Source organism: Coloeus monedula (assembly GCF_965178545.1).
Source record: "Coloeus monedula genome assembly, chromosome: 19".
Lineage (NCBI taxonomy): Eukaryota > Metazoa > Chordata > Aves > Passeriformes > Corvidae > Coloeus > Coloeus monedula.
This window is the reverse complement of record NC_138799.1, coordinates 7,497,133-7,516,311: the sequence shown is the minus strand read 5'-3', so window position 1 is coordinate 7,516,311 and position 19,179 is coordinate 7,497,133. Positions and strand designations below refer to the sequence as shown.

The window sequence follows — 19,179 nt, the reverse complement described above, 5'->3', positions numbered from 1 at the left end:
CAAGCTCCACCCTCCTCTTTCAGAAAAGCTGAGCAGCTAACCGTCTGCAGAAGTCTTCTGGCCCAGCCTCAGCTATCCTAGCAGCAAGCAAGCCCCTGCTGGAAAACAAAATCTGCAATTTGTATCAGAAGAGCTTATTCTTTATTAGAACTACAGAAACTGAGGGGCAAGTCTTGCCATGGCAGTTTACAAAACTGTTACCACCTAATCCTTTGCTCACTGCTGGCACAGGGGAAGAGTTGGTAAATGGGACTGAGAGCTATGAACAGTCAGATTGAGCCTGACATGCAGCCATGCCATGATGCTCACACTTCCCTGTGCTGCCTGTGCCGGAGGTGGTTGCCTGGCAGAGGTGACACGTTTAGCTTGGGAGATGACTTACAAACCTATCTGTCTCAGTCCTACCATGAAAGATGTTGACACTGGGTATGGGTTATTTGTGTAAACCTGTGGTTTGCTTTGGTGTGCCTCTACTAATGGCTTTTGTTGAGGGCTAGAACACTTCAAGACAAGATATTAGAAAAACAGCATGAATAAAACTTAATATTCTCCTAATTCATGCCTTGATTTTTGCTATACAAGGCAACACTACGTTCACCTTACAGAAATATGCTTGATATGGTCCCTTCATTTAGTGAAATAGCCTTTGCTTGGCAAAGCTTGGTTTGACTAGGTAAGACTAGGGCATAGCGACGGGGGAACTCGGCCAGCCAGGTTATCACAAGCAGTCTGGCCACTGTGACCTCGATCTGGAGCGGAGTTAATGATCCCATGTGCAGCTTTACGTGACAGCAAAGCCACGGCGCTCTGCTCTGCTCTCCTGTGCCACGCCGGGACGGACCCTATGGGCGGGTGGGTGAAGTCACCCGGATCAATCTGTGCCGAATCCCTTGTGGAAAGGCTCCTACAGCTCCCAGACCGGGAAGAAGAGGCGTCTTGCCACCGCCAGGCCCTCCTCTCCGATGAACGAGCTGAGACAATGGCAATTGAACCACTGTCCCCAACAGCCCCCCGGCGCTGCTCCATCGCCCTGCGAGGCTGCGGGACGAACTGCAACCAGGCCCTGGGCACGGCCAGCCCCGGCACCGCCACCCGGCATCCGGGCTCAGCCGGGCCGGCCTCGGGACCCAGGCCGCGGCTCCCGCTCCCATCCTGGCGCTGCCCCCCCAGCCCCACTCCCTGTTCCCATCCCGGCGCTGCCCCCCCAGCCCCACTCCCTGTTCCCATCCCGGCGCTGCCCCCCAGCCCCATCTCCCGCTGCCTCGGCCGCGTTCCCCGGTGCCATCGCGGCGCTGCCGCCCGGCCCCCTCTCGCAGGCGGTGATGCCGCGGGAGCCCGCGCCGGGCCGGCTCCTCCCGCTCTCGGCGGCGGGGCCGGGCCGCGGTGGGCGGGCCGGGGCGGGGGCTGCGCGGAGCCAGGGCCGGTTAAAGCGGCCGCCGCCCGCCCGGCTCCGCGCTCAGCCCTCTCGGCGCCCGCCGTCCTGCGCGCCGCGGCAGCTCGCTCGCCAATGCGGGCCCGGAGCCCAGCCCGAGCCGCCCCCGGAGCCGCCCGCAGCCCCCCGGCCCGACCCCCCGCCCCGGACCCATGCGGCGGCTCCGGGAGCGGTTCCGGAGGTAGGCTTGCCGCGTCCCCCGGCCGGAATGGGGTCCCCCTTCCTGCCCGAGCTGCTCCCCGCGGGATGGGACCCCTGGGCGGGATGAGGGATGGGTGGGGGAGCCGAGGTTTTCTCGCTGCTGCCGGGCGGGGAGGGCAGCGGGGTCCCAAGGGGTGGGAGTGGGGGGAGGGGGGTGGTGAGGAGGGTCTGCGTGGCTTTTGTTTGTGTATTTGTTTATTCATCGCCGCCGGTAAATGGGTGAAGGTTCGCGCATCCGGCCGTGTGTCGCAGCCGCGCATCGCAGCGCTCCCGCGGGGCCCGACCTGTGGCTCCTGGGCCGGGCTGGGTCAGCACCCGCCGGCTCCGTGTGCCCCCGCGGGGCGATGGAGCTCCTTGTTCTGCTGCCTCCGACGGCGCATTGAATATCATGGAATCACGGAATGGTCTGGCTTGGAAGCGCCCTAAAGCTTGTCTCATTCCACCCCCTGCCATGGGCAGGAACACCTTGCACTATCCCAGGTTTCTCCAAGCCTTGTCCAACCTGGCCTCGGACCCTTCCAGGGATGAGGCAGCCACGAGTTCTCTGTGACAGGGCCTCTGCACCCTTACAGGGAAGAATTTCTTCCTAGTATCCAATGCAAATGTATGCTTTTTCAACTTAAAAATCTACCCTCGTTCAGCTTAAGATGCTGCTCATGTTCATGGGGGGGGTCGATTGGCTAACTGCAATCGTGATTCTTGGATAAATATCTGTGAGCTTTTGGTTCTTCACTGCCCAAAGTCCAGATGCCAGGCCGATAACTGTTGATGGACAGCCCGTCCCTCGGTGAGGCCAGTTTCACCGTGGCTTCCCTGACCAGGAACCTGCCGTAGAGCTGCCCTGCTCTCCTTTCATCAACTTGCTCAAGAAACTAAAATCTAAGTATTAAAAGGGAAATAAAACTGAAACAGAAAAATATGAATGCAGTCAGACGTGGTTTCTGTGCTAGCTCACACCTCAGTTGGTTGGTCCCTTGCCTCTGAGCTCAGATGTGCTGCAGCACCTGGGGTGACTTGTGATTGCTGCCCACTCTTTGCTTGAGTTGCTGCCTTTTGTACTTGCCAGAAGGCTGGGGAGGTCAGTGGGATGCACAGACACTTTTTTCCATGACCCAATCTATGTATGATACCAGAGTTGTTTGTGGATTCTCAGAGTATTGCAGGTTTCCTTTTATCTTTAGTATCGTGCTGTAAGTACATGAACCTTCACACAGCGTGTGATTTCACTGATATTTCCAAATAAGGGAACTGCTTCTGTGCTGATCTGAATTATTTCTGTGCCTCAGATGCTCAGTGATAGTAAAGATTATGTGAACAGTTACAAACCACAGCTAGATACTGTCAAATCCAGGAAGGAAGGTAGCTAATGCAGAGGAATATGGATCTACTTTTATTTGAATGAATTTGTAAAGAGGAAATATCAGCCAATTTGGTTAAAGCAAGCAAGCTTTCTATAAATACTTTCGTTTCTCTTCAAAATCTAATCTAAATGGTCGTCAGGAAAATGTAGTGCAAATCTGTTTTGACTTGCTTGTAATTTTTTGTTTTTCCTCTCGAAAACAAGGAGTCTAGATAACATCCTAGGTACTGAAGCATATATTTAGATAATGAAGCAATTTTTAACCCCATTTGATGTATGCTACTGCTAGTTTTGTGGAGTTACACCCGCCATGTTGCAGTTTCTCATACACTGTTATTTGTGGTTTATTAGGTCTAAATGGCTTCTCCTGCTGCTGGAAAGCGCAAAGAAAGAAAGACACAAGAAGGGGGAATGTGCTTTTAAGCTGGTAAAAGGAAGTATGAAGTCTTTTGAGCTGAGTAAAGGAAATATACTTCCTGAAAAGACTAAAAAAAATCCAGATCTTTGTGGCCATTATCAGTGCTTGCTGTTTTTACTGACATTTTGCTTCATGCTTAAAACAATAATTCATTCAGCAGATGGAAACCATCAATAAGGCGAGATTTTATTTCCCTTTTGCAGTTTGGGGTCTAAGCTTGCTGTGATGCCAGACACATGCCATACAGATATGTGCAATAGATTTGGGATTTTGTAATTTATTTTTCTAAGCTGGCTTTGCATGCAAAGACAAAGCATTAAGAACTCTTGGATTTTCCTTCTGCTTTGTCTCCCAAATACTGTCTTCTCTTAATTCTGGAGTCTCTGGGAAACATACAGCATCTGCTCCTTGGAAATGAATAGGAGCTTGAGATTAGAGTCTGTCACAAAGGATGGATCAGTCTGTATGCCAGATATTTAAAATATTTGAAGTATTTCAAGATGAAAGATCAAGTAGTGTGAAGGGAGGGGTATGAGTTTCTTCCCTCTTGTTTTAAATTGTCATATGTCTCTCTCAATATCTCTTTTCTGCTTATATTGGGAATGTGTTCATCAAAAGTTGTTTGCTTGCTGTGAAACTCTGAATCATGGACTTCCTTGAGCAGATCCTGAGCACTGAGAATTTAAATTGTGAAAAGGAACTCGCAGCTCAGTTCAGTGCAAAAGGATTCTGCTCTCCTGGCTAGCTGCAAGCAGTTCTTAGTTTCTTAATTTCAGAGTTTTCATATTCTGGTATTGAGGGCATTAATATTTTATCTTGGATATCTTGGATTGTCGGTATCTTAAATGGAGAAGTATTTTTGCATTCTTGTGATATCCTCTGATTAAATGACTCTGGTTTCACCAGATCTGCTATTAAAGAATGCATTAGAGATTTGCTAGAGAATCAAAAGGCTTCAATTAAAGACATTTCCTGTAAACTGTAGTCCAGTTCAGTGGGACTTTGTCAGACTGTCCTGCATTTGATAATAACCTTAATGTCTGTGTTATAGAGAGCCTTTGTTTAGGAGTAAACAGCATCTGAATGTTCTTTATTGAGCTTCCACTTTTAGGAAGGTGAGATGATAATTCCCACAACTATCTTTTCCAGAAGAGGCAAACATGACCTGTAGATAGGAGGAAGAACGGTGTCCCTGTGTTGCAGTATTCATTAGGCAGGAAACAAGAAGCATCCATTGTTGGTGATGGCATGGGGTTTATTTGTTTATTTATTTATCTTTAAGAAAGAGCAGAGCTGGTTTTGCTTCTAGAATGTAAGTCTGCAAGCACATTCTTTTGCCTTTGTGTTGCAATGTCATACGTGTCTATAACTGCAGGAGTATATGACTGACTTTAACAGTATGTGTCAAAATAATTTTCCTGGTTTTGATGAGCACATCAGTAATATCACAGAGCAGCTATTTTCAAAATTCACATCTGTTTCTTAAGACATTAAACCTGAACTGTCAAGCTGGAAATGAAACCAGCTCGAGAGAAGCACTGGCTGGAATTATTGCCCTTCCAACCACCTCGTTAGTGATCCTCCCTCTGAAGTTGTTCCTGATAACGTTTATAAATAGTTAATTATCAAAAGGCACAGGGGAATAACTGAAACTTTGCTTTACTAAGAGCATTGCCTGTGAGTAGTGCCGAGCAAATGTTCTCCAGCATTTGGCATCAGGGTCTGCAGCCTGTTGCAGGTGATCCCTTCCAGAAAAGAGAGGTGCAGATCCATCAAATGTACAGCAAAGTTGTTGCTGGGATGTTGTGAGACCCATTTCTGCAAGGCAGAGGTAAAGCTGAAGTCTTCCCTTCCTGCCAAAACACACTGGTGGTGTTGGTGTTATTGGTATAAACATGGATGTGAAGGGGATGGGTGAGGTGTTGCTAATGCTGGAGTTCTGCTGGAGCTGTGGTGCTTTGAATCGTTCTGTGCTGCCACAAACAAAACAGGGAAAAAACCCCAACTCAGTATGCAGGTAACAGAGCAAGGATAGATTTGTTATTTTGTGTTCTGTTCTGTGGCTAATAACTGTCTTTAAATTAGTGAGAGGAAGAGGTCCTATTTCTAAAGTGTTTGTTCATAGTTCTAAAATCTAACATTACCCCTAGATCCAATGTGATTGCTTTAGAAAGATGCTGTGTATTTTCTACTAAAAAAAAAAAAGGAAAAAAAGATTAAAAGTAGTCTAATGTTGGATAATAAAAGATCACATTGGGAGGCTTCAATTATTTATAGATTTTTATACGATAATAGTATCTTATATAGAAATTTGGAACAACAGGAATTATAAGCTACTACAGAGTGTAAGCTTATTCCTTTTGGTTCTTCAGGTTTGAGTTTGTTTGATTTTCTTTTTTATTTTTTACTTCTTGTGAGCCTTCCAAGGTACCGCCACAGAGAAATGTAATGATATTCTAGATGTGATAAGTGCAGAGTTTCCCATGACTTTGAATTTATGGAGTTGGACAAGGGCAGTCCAAGCCTGGCCACTCGCTGAGCCAACAGATGCTTTTATTTTTAAACATTTTCCTAACTTGGAAGCAGAACTGAGCAAACTGAATGTTCCATCTTTAGAGGATGCAGAGATGGTGTTCAGCAGCTGTTGAAGACCTACAAGCCCTGGGGAAAAAAAAAATTTCCAAATATCCTGCGAGCCTTTGTGATGACAGTGTCATTGTCTTCTTGGAGGGGAAAGCAAGGTGCCATTTGTCGCTGACAAAAGAATTGCTATTTTTAACCCTATATTAACTCCTGGAGGGTTATTAATTTGCTAACAACCATTTATGCTCCCTGTCTGTGAATTAAATCCACATTTTTCTTAGCCTTTGTATTAGTAACAATTGAAACTGTTTCTTGAAATTGCCACAGTTTGGGGAGGGGTCATGACACTGTGTTATTTTCCCAATGCTGCTACATTTTCATGTATCAGTTTAGAAAAAAAATGGTTTAAAAGTCACTTAATAAATCAGACAAGAAAACCACGTGAAATATCCCAGAAATCTGGAACGGCTTATGCCAACCATGAGATTTGGGTTGGATTTTTTTAGTTGTTTGTTTTTCCCTGGTTTGAGGTCTGCCAATATTTTATGGATGTCATAAAAATAGGACTCGTTTTGACTTAAACCATCAGGGACATGGGGAAGGACCAAAGTTTGTCTAACAAGCTTTTTGTATAAATCTAGGTAACAAAGCTGCTCTCAGTTCTAAGCATAGACATGTTCTGTATTGCTTGTGAAGCTGTTTCTGGCTTCTTGGATACCTGACGAGTTGTCAGGGCATAGTTTTAGAATAGTCTGGAGTAAACTGGAATTATTGGTGCAAGATAATCACTTTTATAGAACTGTCAGCAGTGCTGGGATAACAGACTGGAGCTGGAGAAGTTCACAGCTTTCCTCTGACTGTTGTATATTGGTGTGTGCTTTCTTTCACAGCTGTTTCTATACAGATTTAAATTGTTGGGTTTCACAGAAACAACTCAAGTGTTTGGGTTTTTTAATATACTTAAATGAAACATTTGTATTGGCAAGTTCTTCCAAAACTTTCTCAGGTTTCATCATATTCTGTTCGGCTTGCATGGACTGTGTTTCATGTGATTGATGGTTGTTAGAATGTTTGAAAATTCTTGGAGAAAAAGGTGGAATATCTATGGCAAACGTCTTGAAATGCTTCCTCTTTGGAATTGACCATTAGTCTCCTTTCATCATCCCTGTGTAGTTTGGATCTTGGTAAAAGATACAAGATTGGAAAAAATGAGCCACTTCAGGCTCCAAACACAAATATTGCTTGCTATAAGAGTCAAAAAGTCAGTGTTCATCTGTTTCAAACTGGAATATTGCTGCAATTTTAAGAACTTCTGAAAAGAGTAACCCATGACAGCTATGATGAACTCCATATTTCAAGAGTAATTTGAGTTCTTGCTATGCATTTAAATAGGAAATAGTTCATTCTTCATCTGACCAAACCATCAGAAAAGGGGGAGTGTGACAGCTCTGTGTGAAGTCTTGGTTAAAGATAACCATCCCCTGCACCAGGCAGTCCCAGGAATTTATTTAACATGTGCTTTTGGTAAGAGGCTTTACTTGGGAGAGCTTGCAATTTCAATCACAGTTACTTTGAACATGTCTGTACTTATAATTCTTAACACTACTAGGTTGGAGGTATTCCTTCATTTCCTTCATGACACTCAGAGAGATGTTTTAGTAAGTTTCCTAAAAGTACTTCTTAATTATTCAACAGGTTCATGAACCACCCAGCTCCAGCCAACAGCCGCTACAAACCCACTTGCTATGAACATGCTGCTAACTGTTACACACATGCAGTAAGTACACTTCTGGCTTCTTTTCCTTTTTTTTTTTTTTTTTTTTACCAGATGTTTCAGTAAATTTTTGTGGGTTTGGATTGCTAAATGCTTACCTTTGCCTCACTTTGTTCATATCTACAACCTCTCTGGTTTTGTTCATATAAGCTTTAGCTATAACATTCCAGAAAAATAGATGTTTGGTAATGTTCTGAATCTCATGGAGCTCCAGATGCTTCATAAGATTCCTTTTCACCAATGTTACAGGTCATTAACTTGATATTTTCCCTCTGTTCCAGTCAAAGGATGCCTGCAGTAAAGGGGTATAGGCCACTACTAGTTAGCCTGCAAGGTGGATTTCCCAGGTCTGTGCTGACATAATATTGTGCAAATTGTATACTGGAAGTACAAGAAAGATTTATCCATGTGAGAAATGGGAAGGCTTCATCAGACTGTCTGTGGGTATGAGCTACAGGAGCTGGAGTGGTTTAGTTCAAGGAATCTGCTATTTTGCAAGAGGCCCTGATGATGCTGACAGCCCTGTTGAAATTCCGAGTCTGCCCTTATTTTCGTAATGTAACGACTTATTCTAGATTTGAGCATATGGTATTCACATAAAGAATAACAAAAGCAGTCCTCTTTGATTTGTTTTTTTCTTTTAGTAATTAGGAAGTTTAATTTGCTGTCTGGCACTTTGAAAAGGACTTAAAAATGTGGTTTTTTGCTTTTTAAGATAGCATTTGCCCTTTTATAAAAGCAGCTTGTGCTTCTCCTCAGTCTCTCTACTCCAAACATCTGAAGTATGTTTGACTATGTCCTCAGTCTCTTATCTCCAGTGTGTCTGAGTGAGCTGCAGATATGAAAGCTCAAAGCACTGCCCAGGACTCTTCAGTTCTAGAAGGAGCTCTGTTCTTAAGGATCCCTTGTGTGTACTTCATAAATAACCACCAGACAGCTCCATGGTGCTGGTAAAAACAGAATCACCTTGGTTTTGCATTTAGAAAAGTTGACTGAAGCTTCTGTGTTCTTAAGCCAAGGGTCTCATGTACAGCATTATGTAAATATATGCTTATTTGCCTAGGGAATGAAGCAACATTCTGTTAGTTAGCACAAATATGTAGTTTATCTCATAATCCTTGTGCAAACCTTGTTTGCTCTGGCCAAAAAGTTAGATTTCAAAATATCTGGCAGAAGTTGGTGTGCTCATTAGCAATTTCAGCTTTCACCTAGTTGAAAAACAGGCATGTTTTACTCCTGCCTGTCAGCAGGAGGTGACAGCCAAGATGGATCAGTGTTTTCTGGTAGGCTGTAGTTTGTGGTGGAGCTGTCTAATTATTTTCTGAGTAATTACTTTTGAGCAGTCAAACTACCTGCTAAAACCTACCATGAACTGTTAAAATAAATATGCAATAACTTTTGATCAATATTTAAAGTCCTGAAATGGGAGTCTAGGCTGGGAAAGCACAGAAAAAGATGGGGGGGGTTGTTTTCCTCTCCTTTGTGTTGCAGACATACTAAATGTGAGATGGTCAAATGCCTGAGTCTTTGCTGCTAGATTACAGTGCCAGTTTTCAATTAGACATTGATGATTCTACAGAACAGAGTTCAACAATGGTTTTCCAATATATTTTTATTCCAAACCTTTATTTGTAATTCAGGAAGCAGTCATCTTCTACTTTGAGTGTGGCTGTACTTCTCAGTAGGTATCCCATCTGGTTTTGGACTTAAAAATACACAGGAATCAGTTTAGGCAGCTGCTTAATAAAAAAAAACAAATAACAAAAAAGCAAGGATAAAGGAGGGTATAGAATCCCTGGCACAACTTTTTGGTACAATACTTAGAAGGTAACTTTGTGTGGCATCATAAGGTATCTTCAAATTTCTAACTTGTAAGGCTATTTTAAATGTCTTGCTTTTTTTTTTTTTTGGCTTTTTTTTTTTTTTTTTTGCTTTAAATGAAGCACTCACTTGTGTTCAGACACTGTGAGAGAGGAATGGCAGCAAAGTAGTTGAAAACAGACCGAAAAAACTGTTCTCTGTGTTTAGAGGAACAGGAAGGAAACAGTGCATGAGAAATGCAGGGGTTGTAAGAATTGGAGGGGAAAGATGGCTCTTTTATCATGAAGCTTTCTAGTGTGTGTAAGGTTTATCAGACAAAAGATAGACCCTGCTGTGTTAAAACCTCAGAATTTAGATATGGCTTGCTTTATACTGCTCTAAATGTTTCTTCCAACTGCCTTAAAAGGAGTAACTATTCCTAAAATGAATTATAGTCTGTATTCCATGCTGGGTTTTTGAAGTGCATGGAAAAACAGAAGGAGTATAAATATTTTAAAAATGAGACTTGGAGCATTTAGAAGGCCATTTGAGCATGGAAGAAGGGGTCATCAGAATTTCAGAAGGGCTCTCCCGATGAAAATGTCTGACAGTGGGAATGGAGCAGTTTCTCTGCTCTCTGTGTGTTGCACAGCCCAAGTTGCTTGTGGGCCTCCCCACTCCATGTTACTGGTCTCCTAAAATTAGGGGAAAATAGAAAAGTAGGGAGAGATGGTGACAGGAGTGCACTCCTGGAGCAGGCAGCTGGAGATGGTTCCCTCTAAGTGTCACATTTTTGGCAGGGGGTGGTGTTTGGCAGCTTTACTGATCTTTTTGTTGCCTTCCTTTCCAAAAAGGAAGTGTGTGGACCACCTTTGTGCCCTTGGTGTTTCCCTCCCAGTGAGAGGCTCATGAGACTGCAGCAGTAACACCACGCTCTGCTGCAGTGGCTCATGCATCAAAGGGCATTGTTGCTGCCTGCATGATGTGCAAGGAAAATAACTTCATTTTCCATGAATGTTATATACAAAAGCAAAACTTCCAACACATTTTTAAAGCTCTCTGTGGCAGAGATTGTCTAGAGAATTATGGAAAGAATACAGGTAAAATACAGTGGAACAGTGCCCTAAGCAACACAGACAGGTGGAAGGTACTGGATATTTTGCTGTAAGTTGGTAACCAGAGGGTAATTTCCCTGAATTGACCCTGATCAGGTTCACAGATTATTGTGTCAGCCTCCTTCCTTGTGCCTTAAGGCTCTTTGCTCATTGTGACAGCAGAGTTTGTGGTAGTTGGTTTCCCAAAATACATCACATGGGGGGTTGTGCTGAAATCTGTTCTGAAAGATTCCCATCTATGGCTGTAAAAAACCATATTTTAGTCCTTTATCTTCCTCCTTATTACAAAGAGCTTTTCACTTCATTCTCTCATTTTGTTCTGGCATTTCTCTAGAAAGCTTAGGAAACTGTTGCCTTCTCTCTTGTTCTGCAGATCTCTCTTCCAGCCCCACTTCTGATGCAGCCAGGATTAATCAAGGTACTAAAATTAGTAAATTGGCACATCACAGTTCTGGGTTTGCTCACAGTACATTAGGTTACTGGGTTTGATGATACTCACTTGGAAGACTTGCACTCCTTGATGAAATAAGCAAAGATTTTGTGACTTGTAGCTGGAGTTTTTTTTCAAGGAATATTGGCAACTAAGAAATGCTTTGTCATGCTGTAAAATGACACAGCACAATCCCACTCATTCTGTTAGTTCTGATTCCCTTACTGCTTTTTTGGTAAATTCGTCTCCTTTTAAAGGGCTGATTGATGGCTTTTCCATTCTGAAAACTGGAGATTAAAATGCAATTCTTGTGTAAGTGATTTTTTTCAAATGAACATGGGGAAGTCTGGCTTTTTTTATTAACTAAAATTTTGTATTTCTTTTGTAAGATGGGTAGAGCCCATTGTACCATATGTTACCTGTTACAGCATCTAAAGAACTTTTATCCAGTTGGCTGGAACAGCAGGGTATAATTTCTGGATTTTGTATTTCATCTAGCTATTTTTGACCAAAAAAAGGAGTAATAAAACGTCTCTTGTTTTGTCGGACTGTTCCCATGGTGCCTGTCAGGCACAGAGGGGAAAGTGTTTCCAAAAAGAACACTTAGAAAAAACAATCAGTCCTTCTTATATAATACAGTGCTGTTGCCTGTGAGAGGTAGAATTGTTCTTTAAAACCAGGACAAAGCAAAAAAGGGATTAAGGTCTTCATTCATGTGCTGTACTCTTGATTCTGAAGGTGCAAAGAGAGACATGATAAGAGAATTGCATCTTTGTTTCAACTGTATTATTTTATACACAATAATTACTGGAAAAAGTGGTTGACACTGAACTTTGTGTTGGTCCATTTGAGCATCCCATGTCACAGCTTAGCTTGTGAAATATTTGAGGAGATTAGTAAAAAGCTGGTGTGTCTGTGTAAGAAAGGCAGGTTATTCTGTGTAATATCTAACTCTTGTTTCCAAAGAGGGCTCCTTTCCTATAAAATGGTCTCTGTCAGAGGCCCTGAGCAGCTCATGCCTGGGCTGTTACAGAGAATTAGTAGGATTTTAGTATTTTACCTGGTATTTATGAGTACTTAATCTCTCTGAAACCTTTTAGTTCTCTGTCAAGTTTAGTCAAAACTGAAATTTGCACGGAAAATGGGGAAGGAAACTGAGGAATGCGAATACGGTGGGACTGCACAGCTTAGGGCCATGGCTACAGCACCATTTCTGGAGCTGAGTATCCTGTCCCCTGCAAAAACTAATGAAACAGCTGTCACATCTCATCAGTTCCTGGCTGTCCCAGGGGCTTCAGCCACACTTCATTCACACTGTGTGTCATGTGTGGAAAACAGGAGTGACTGATCTCCTGAGGAGTGACACATTTCAACCTTCCCTGAATTTGGGGACTATCCAGGATGTGTGCGCATGGAAACTTAGGGTTGGTGATAAATGAGAAGCCAGGCTGGCAGACTATTTCTGGCCTTAAAGTGCACGATGTCAACTTCCATCGTTTCATTACAAAGCTCAGGAAGTGTTTTCACCTCTAGTCCCAGTGCTGTGAATGTATCAATGCCATACTTTTCATTTCCACGGCTCTGCAGCTTTTGGAATATACTAAATTTTGCAAAACATTAGGAAATTTAATAGTAATGAAGCTGCAGCTGATGTACTTCAAAGCCAGAAAGAAAAGCCACTTGTTTTTTGTTGTTATTCTCTGGCTCAACCAGCTTCTTCTCAGATCCATTCAGTTTGCTCTGCATCCTGTGCACTGAGCAGAACCTCAATTTCCTCTGGTCTGTAATTAGATAAAGGACAGACAGGTCAGTCTAGACTAGAACTTTGCAGTCTGAGCTATCAAACCTGTAATGCAAAGTGGCCAGATTTGTTTAAATATTGCTTGTTCCTGGCTTTATTGTTTAACATATGAGACTTGGGTTAAATTACCAAGAATTTAACCTAAGAAGCTCATTTGCAATTCAAGGGAACAAATTAACATCTTAAGACATGCTGTAGGGCCTGGAAGGGAATTTGTGCAGTCTTTGTAACTTAGAAGGCTGACAAAGATTGGCCTTGATAGTGAAAGGAGATGGGTAGAAATGTCTGAGTTAGTGAGCTCTCTTCTTCAAATACTGGTTGGGCATGGGGTGTTTTTTAGGGGTTTTAGGGTTGTTTTGTCCTTCTCCCCCATTTTCTTTCTGCCTTTTCCTGAAGGAGATAGAGGTACATCGTGTATTTTATTCTGGAAGGGAGTGTAGTTTTAAATGTATGTGAACCCTGCAGCCACTTCTTAGATGCTTCATGCAAGCATGGTAATTCCATCATGATGTTTGAAGAAGGCCTGTTTTGGAAGAAATGAATTAAATGTGTGTCTTGGGGTGATGTCCAAACCGGCACAATATGCTTGAGAGGGAGGTGGGAAGGAAAACAGAGTTGGATACACTGCATTAGAAGAATATCTTTGTGCATTAAAAATCTATTCATGAGAGAAGTTTGTGGCTAATTTATTTATGATAGCTTAAACCCAAGTTCTGCAAAACTATTGCTTAATTCTTGCAACAGGACTTTGCTAAATGCTTAAGTTTTTTCGTTTGGGCTTCAAGTTTATTTTGGTCTGTCCTGTGCTCTGTGTCTGTGCACAAGAGGTGGCTTAAATCCAAGCCTAGAGTAAGATCAACATAGTTTTAAAACATGAGGCAGAATGTGAAAATAAAATCACTGCTACTAGTTATAAAATTAGACAAAAGAATTTGCTGTCATGGCTAGAGGAGTCAGTAACCTTCCCTGGCACCATGGGGGGAGAAATTTAGAAAAACCAGATCTAAGCTATACCTGAGACATTGCTGAATTTTTGGTGTGCTGATGTGTCAACTTAAAATTAAATGGCTAAACTTTCTCTGGCTGGGGCCAAGCTCTCTCTGCCTGCTGGTGCTGCTCTGTGGGTGGCACCACGGCAAAGACCTGACAATGGCCTTTTGTTTTCCCAGTTCCTCATTGTTCCTGCTATCGTGGGCAGTGCCCTCCTCCACCGGCTCTCCGATGACCGCTGGGAGAAGATAACAGCATGGATGTACGGGGTGGGGCTCTGTGCCCTCTTCATCGTCTCCACCGTGTTCCACATCGTTTCCTGGAAAAAGAGTCACTTAAGGTAGCAGTAGAAAATGCTTCACTTTCTTGTGATGTTTCCCCATTGTGTTTCTCAGTCAAAACCAATTTTACAGGAGGTTGGAGTGGTACTTTCTACTGAATCACCCTTGATTTTTTTGGAAGTAATAGTGAGCCAAGCTCATGTACCAGTGAATTTGAAGTTCTGCTGTTTCGTAGGCCCTAGTGGCTCTTAATCCAAAAGCAGAATGGAAAAAACATAATGTAAGTGGTTGATGGATAATAGCCCATTGCAGAAATGAAGACACTCTCTGGGACTATGGCATGCTCAAATGCTTTGAGGAACACAGCTTTTGCCAAGAGAATACAGTGCCCAGCCAATGAGCAGGAAACCTCCTTGGGAGCAAATAGCAAAACTGACATGATTTATTTTTTATTTTATATTTTTGGTCCCATGTAAGACCCTTAAATAAATTCTGGGCCACAAATTGGGTTTAGTCAGTGGTCGCTAAATCGTAACAGTGTCTGGATTAGGTAGAGTTGATGTGACAGGGATGCAAGGTAGGTGGAGAAGGGGAGAGAACTGGAGAAGTGTTCAGCTGTTATGTGTCTCAGGTCCTCCACATGGTTTTAAGAGGCATGGAGCTGATGATGTTTTCCCCAAAGTGATTCCAAAGCACGTCAGGAAAATGAGGTGATGCAAAATTCTTTACAAAATATGTCATGGTGACCTGTTCTGTCTCAATCTCCCTAGGACAATGGAGCATTGCTTTCACATGTGTGACAGAATGATGATCTACGTCTTCATTGCAGCATCCTATGCACCATGGTAAGAAATGGGAAGCACAGCTGCAGAATCAAAGCTTTTCCAAAGTAAACAATTTGTCATTGCAGTTTTCCAAAATCTGTAGATGCCTTCTTGGATGCAATTGACCACATTCTGTGTTGTGACAGACACTGCAATGTCATTGCCTGGGCCTTGCTGAACAGAAAGTGATGCTAGAAAACATCAGAAGGCAGTTTATTTACATTCCACATACCTCAGTTCATGCTTTCCACCCATCAATGCAAACACCTTCTGCTTCTCTGTGGCTAGAATGTCCCAGTGTTTGTTCCCCCATCATTCTGTAGTTTAGCCTCTGAGTAATTATTTGTTTTTATCAGTCCCTACTGCTTTTGTGTCAGTGTGGTCCGTTCACTCATCACTACCCTCTCTTGGAATCTTTGTGCCTCCAGGTTAAATCTCCGTGAGCTGGGACCTCTGGCGTCTCACATGCGATGGTTTATCTGGCTGATGGCTGCTGGAGGAACCCTTTATGTATTTCTCTACCATGAAAAGTAAGAATTATTCTTTGCATTTAACTTTAGACTGACAATTATCCTCAGGGAACAAGACCAAACTTTCTTTGTTTTGGAGATGAGCTACCAAGGTTCTCATCAAGTAAGAAAGTTTAAGTTATCTCAGAGTTTTATTCTCACTGGTACTTATTGCAAATGAGGGCATCCAGGCAGTATTTAGAGAAGGTACTGCCTGCAACTCTACAATGCAGAAATCAACACAAGTTTTAATTGTGTCATAGAACACTGGTTATCTATCTGCATGAAAAGCTTTTTGACTAATGACCTCATACCAACACATAATTTAAAATACTCTTTTTTTACTATTGAAGGAAATGTTCATCCTTTTGTACACCTCCCTAAATGACTCAAATTGTTCCTTTTTAGGTATAAGATCGTTGAACTCTTTTTCTATTTAGCGATGGGATTTTCTCCTGCTCTGGTAGTGACATCCATGGTAAGGAATGTGACTATTAACAGTGCAAACAAACAAAACGTGCCTTTTATAACCAGCTTCAATTCCAGTGCAACTCTTTCTTCTGCAGAGATGTTCATTTTAGTACACTGTAATTGTAAATGTACTCTGCAGAACAACCAGTTATAGTTTGGATTTATAGTTTACATTTCAGTGAAATGCTGCCTTGTTCTGTTCAATCTGGGCTGCATTGTGTAGATAAAGAGAGCTTGGGTTTCTTGGTGCATCTGAAAAGCATTCTACTCCAAACTTATTTATAGTTACACATTTTAAATAATGTTGATTAACCCTCTCTGCTGCTAATATAAAACTGACACATTTTCAAGTTAATGCCTTAACTGGCTGTATCAAAGTCTTGCTGGGAGTTTCATGCAGCTGGGAGGAGCTGCATTAAACTTACACTTTCACAGAGTAACGTGGGGTTTTTTGTCTCTGTCTGCTCTGCTGATGAAGCAAACCATCAAACTTGTTTTAGTTCTTGAGTTATCCCAGTATAACTTCTCTAGTGCTATGGGGACATAGTACATAAACACATTATTGTGCATTTCACAGTGAAATATAAATACACTGCATTTCTCACTTGTTCATCTGTCCCACCCAAGATATTCTGAGCTGTTGCAGCCAGCTCCCTTTGCTTGGGGGAGAAGAGCACTTTGTATTTTGTCCATAAATGCACTTTGCCCCCTTTACACCCTGCCCCTGACCTGTCCTTGTTCCCTGGCAGAGCAACACCGAAGGACTGCAGGAGGTGGCCTGGGGAGGTTTGATCTATTGCCTGGGCGTGGTGTTCTTCAAGAGTGATGGAGTGATCCCCTTTGCCCACGCCATCTGGCACGTCTTCGTGGCCACAGCAGCTGCTGTCCATTACTATGCCATTTGGAAGTACCTTTACAGAAGTCCTGCAGACATCATTCGTCACTTATGAGATTATGTATATCTCTATACATCTATATCTATAGATATATAGATATATATAAAAAAGTAATCGGCACTTGGCCTCTGTAACAGTATTATTTGACTTAAGGAATTTGGGGGAATTGGAAAAATTGCACAGCAAAACTGCACTGACTTTGGTAGTTCTGTGAACACAATTACTGTGAACTGATGTTTGTGTCCTGCCATTGCTCATCACATGGCAAGTGCTGTAAATAACCAAGATACTGTACTGCAGTAACCAAGAGTCCATTCCACATTAGCAGAACTGGCTACCTGATGTTTACAAACAAATTTTGTATCCTAGTTTAATTTTACAATTTTTAACTACGTGAATTTTTCTAAATTAGGGATTCAAATGGTGAAGTCAGTGCAATAGTGGAAATGTAATTCTCTTGACCTGAAATTGGTTTCTATCACCTTTCCACGAGTCATTTCTTAAACATGAATCAGAGACAACTAATCTACTTTTACCACCCGTTATCTTGGTATAACGTGACTTTTATATAAAATTTTTGTGTTTTTTGTAAACTTTAAAAGTACATTTATTGAAGACACACAACTGTCATCTATGCAGCTACTAATGTTGCAAAATCTTGCAAGAAATGGTTACATTCCACACCCTGTCCTGACGAGAGAACATTGTACCTCTCCCAAAGGTTGTGTTGGAGGTGTCATTGTAATAACCACTTTTACAAACTAAAACCTGAATGTGATTCTGCTGAGTTCTAACATGGCAGCATTCTGCTCATTTGCAGTACCATGAACCAGACCTTAGGTTGGCTTTATTTGTAGTGAAGAGCTGTAAAAGGAATAGCTGAGGTGATTTTTCTCCTCCAGGTTTCCAGTTGTACCCGTGCTGCCCAGGGTGAGGGTTTGTGTGAGGAATACCCGCCATCCAAGCCAGGGTCACTCATTTCCCCAGACCATGTACACACATGTGACATTGAGGCTTGGGTTTCCAAAGGGACTTAAACTGACTGGTCCCACCAGCTTTTGGTGGGGTGGTTCTGCTGGGAAATCCTGGTGGGAGCAGCGGGCAAGCATTGCTGAGCACCTGGAGCTCAGGGTTCTTCACAAGCACAGCCTGGCAGGGTGCAGAGCTTGGAGAACTTGACAGTTCATCCTGGGACTTCACACAGAGTCCAACTGGTCTGTGTTGCTGTCTGTCTGTACAGGAAATCCAGCTGTGGTAGCAAGTCATGAGTGTAGAACATGTACTTTAATGACCAGTGTAGAAGAGTCATTGTAATCCTGTCTGTCCAATAATTGTATCCTGTCCCACTATGTAATGAATGTCTTATATTAAGATTGACTTTATCCTTTTTCTAATTTACTCAGTTTTTCATGTCAGTATTTAAGAACAAAACCAAAATGCGTTGCCTTTTTCAGATTTTGTTCTGGATATTGCCTGTCTACAAACAAAAAATAGCAAGATAGGGATGTTTTAAAGGTCCTGCTTCGCTCAGATTTGCCAGAGGGTTGCAAGTTTTAGAATATTTACATTTGTGTAGGGAATTTACCAGAGGAAAAAACTTTAAATTCAAGACATTGAAGAATTGCTGTGTGGTGGTAGCAGGTGATCAGAGAAGTGGCAGCACCACAGCAAACTCATGAACTGCCACAAAAGAGAGCAAAGGGAACAGCTGGGCAGGTGATTCTGCTACCGCAGTCTCGCACATGTGGATGCCTCAGTTTTTTAACATGTGTCTATTTTAATATTTTCCACTTTTTGTGGGTCCGTGTATTTTGTTGAAATGCAGTACTGTTAAAACCACTAAAATACCTTTAAAGGTCTTCTGTAGTCAAAAGTGAAACTATAGCTTGAATATATTTGTTTTAATTTTAAGTTAATTTTTCATGGCATTTGCTTTTTGGAGTGTTTGAAATGGTTTTTAAAAAATTTCAATTCGCCAAAAATATTTTGAATTACTGTATTCTAGTCAATATGATATTGAATGTACTAGACTAACAATAAACATTTGGTGCAATTTGGAAACTCTTGTATTCTTTGTGGTGTTTTTTTCCCCTCCATCACCTGGGCAGGGCCATCAGGGAGTGACGCTGTGGCTACTCCTGACAAAAGGGAACCCGAGTTGAAGCTGAGAACCCTCATGCCTGCTCAGCCAATGCTTTAAAAATAGTAGGAAAGACTGCAGTCCAAAACATTCAGTTGGGAAAAAATATATTTCTGTCTAAATTTTGGTCTGTTTAGAACTTGCTTTTCCCTTT

At 42.3% G+C, this 19,179-nt stretch overlaps 1 protein-coding gene across 2 annotated transcripts; it reads left to right on the top strand.

The window, feature by feature from the left end:
• The first annotated feature begins 1,425 nt into the window (after positions 1–1,425).
• Positions 1,426–18,928, top strand: MMD (monocyte to macrophage differentiation associated). 2 transcript variants are annotated; one of them, XM_082293841.1, is made up of 8 exons: positions 1,426–1,613; positions 7,690–7,771; positions 11,057–11,101; positions 14,084–14,244; positions 14,956–15,030; positions 15,438–15,539; positions 15,927–15,996; positions 16,739–18,928. In XM_082293841.1, exons 1-8 carry the CDS (start codon positions 1,585–1,587, stop codon positions 16,937–16,939), a joined length of 765 nt encoding a protein of 254 aa, XP_082149967.1. In that variant the 5' UTR covers positions 1,426–1,584; the 3' UTR covers positions 16,940–18,928. The 2 variants fall into 2 exon arrangements, with proteins under 2 accessions (XP_082149967.1, XP_082149968.1); XM_082293842.1 differs by lacking the exon at positions 11,057–11,101.
• Positions 18,929–19,179: the final 251 nt, after the last annotated feature.

Coding starts and splice junctions, on each gene's coding strand:
- MMD (XM_082293841.1), top strand. CDS start 1,585: ATGCGGCGGCTCCGGGAGCGGTTCCGGAG. Junction 11,102..14,083: donor TGCAGCCAGGATTAATCAAG/GTACTAAAATTA, acceptor TTGTTTTCCCAG/TTCCTCATTGTTCCTGCTAT. Junction 14,245..14,955: donor TGGAAAAAGAGTCACTTAAG/GTAGCAGTAGAA, acceptor CAATCTCCCTAG/GACAATGGAGCATTGCTTTC.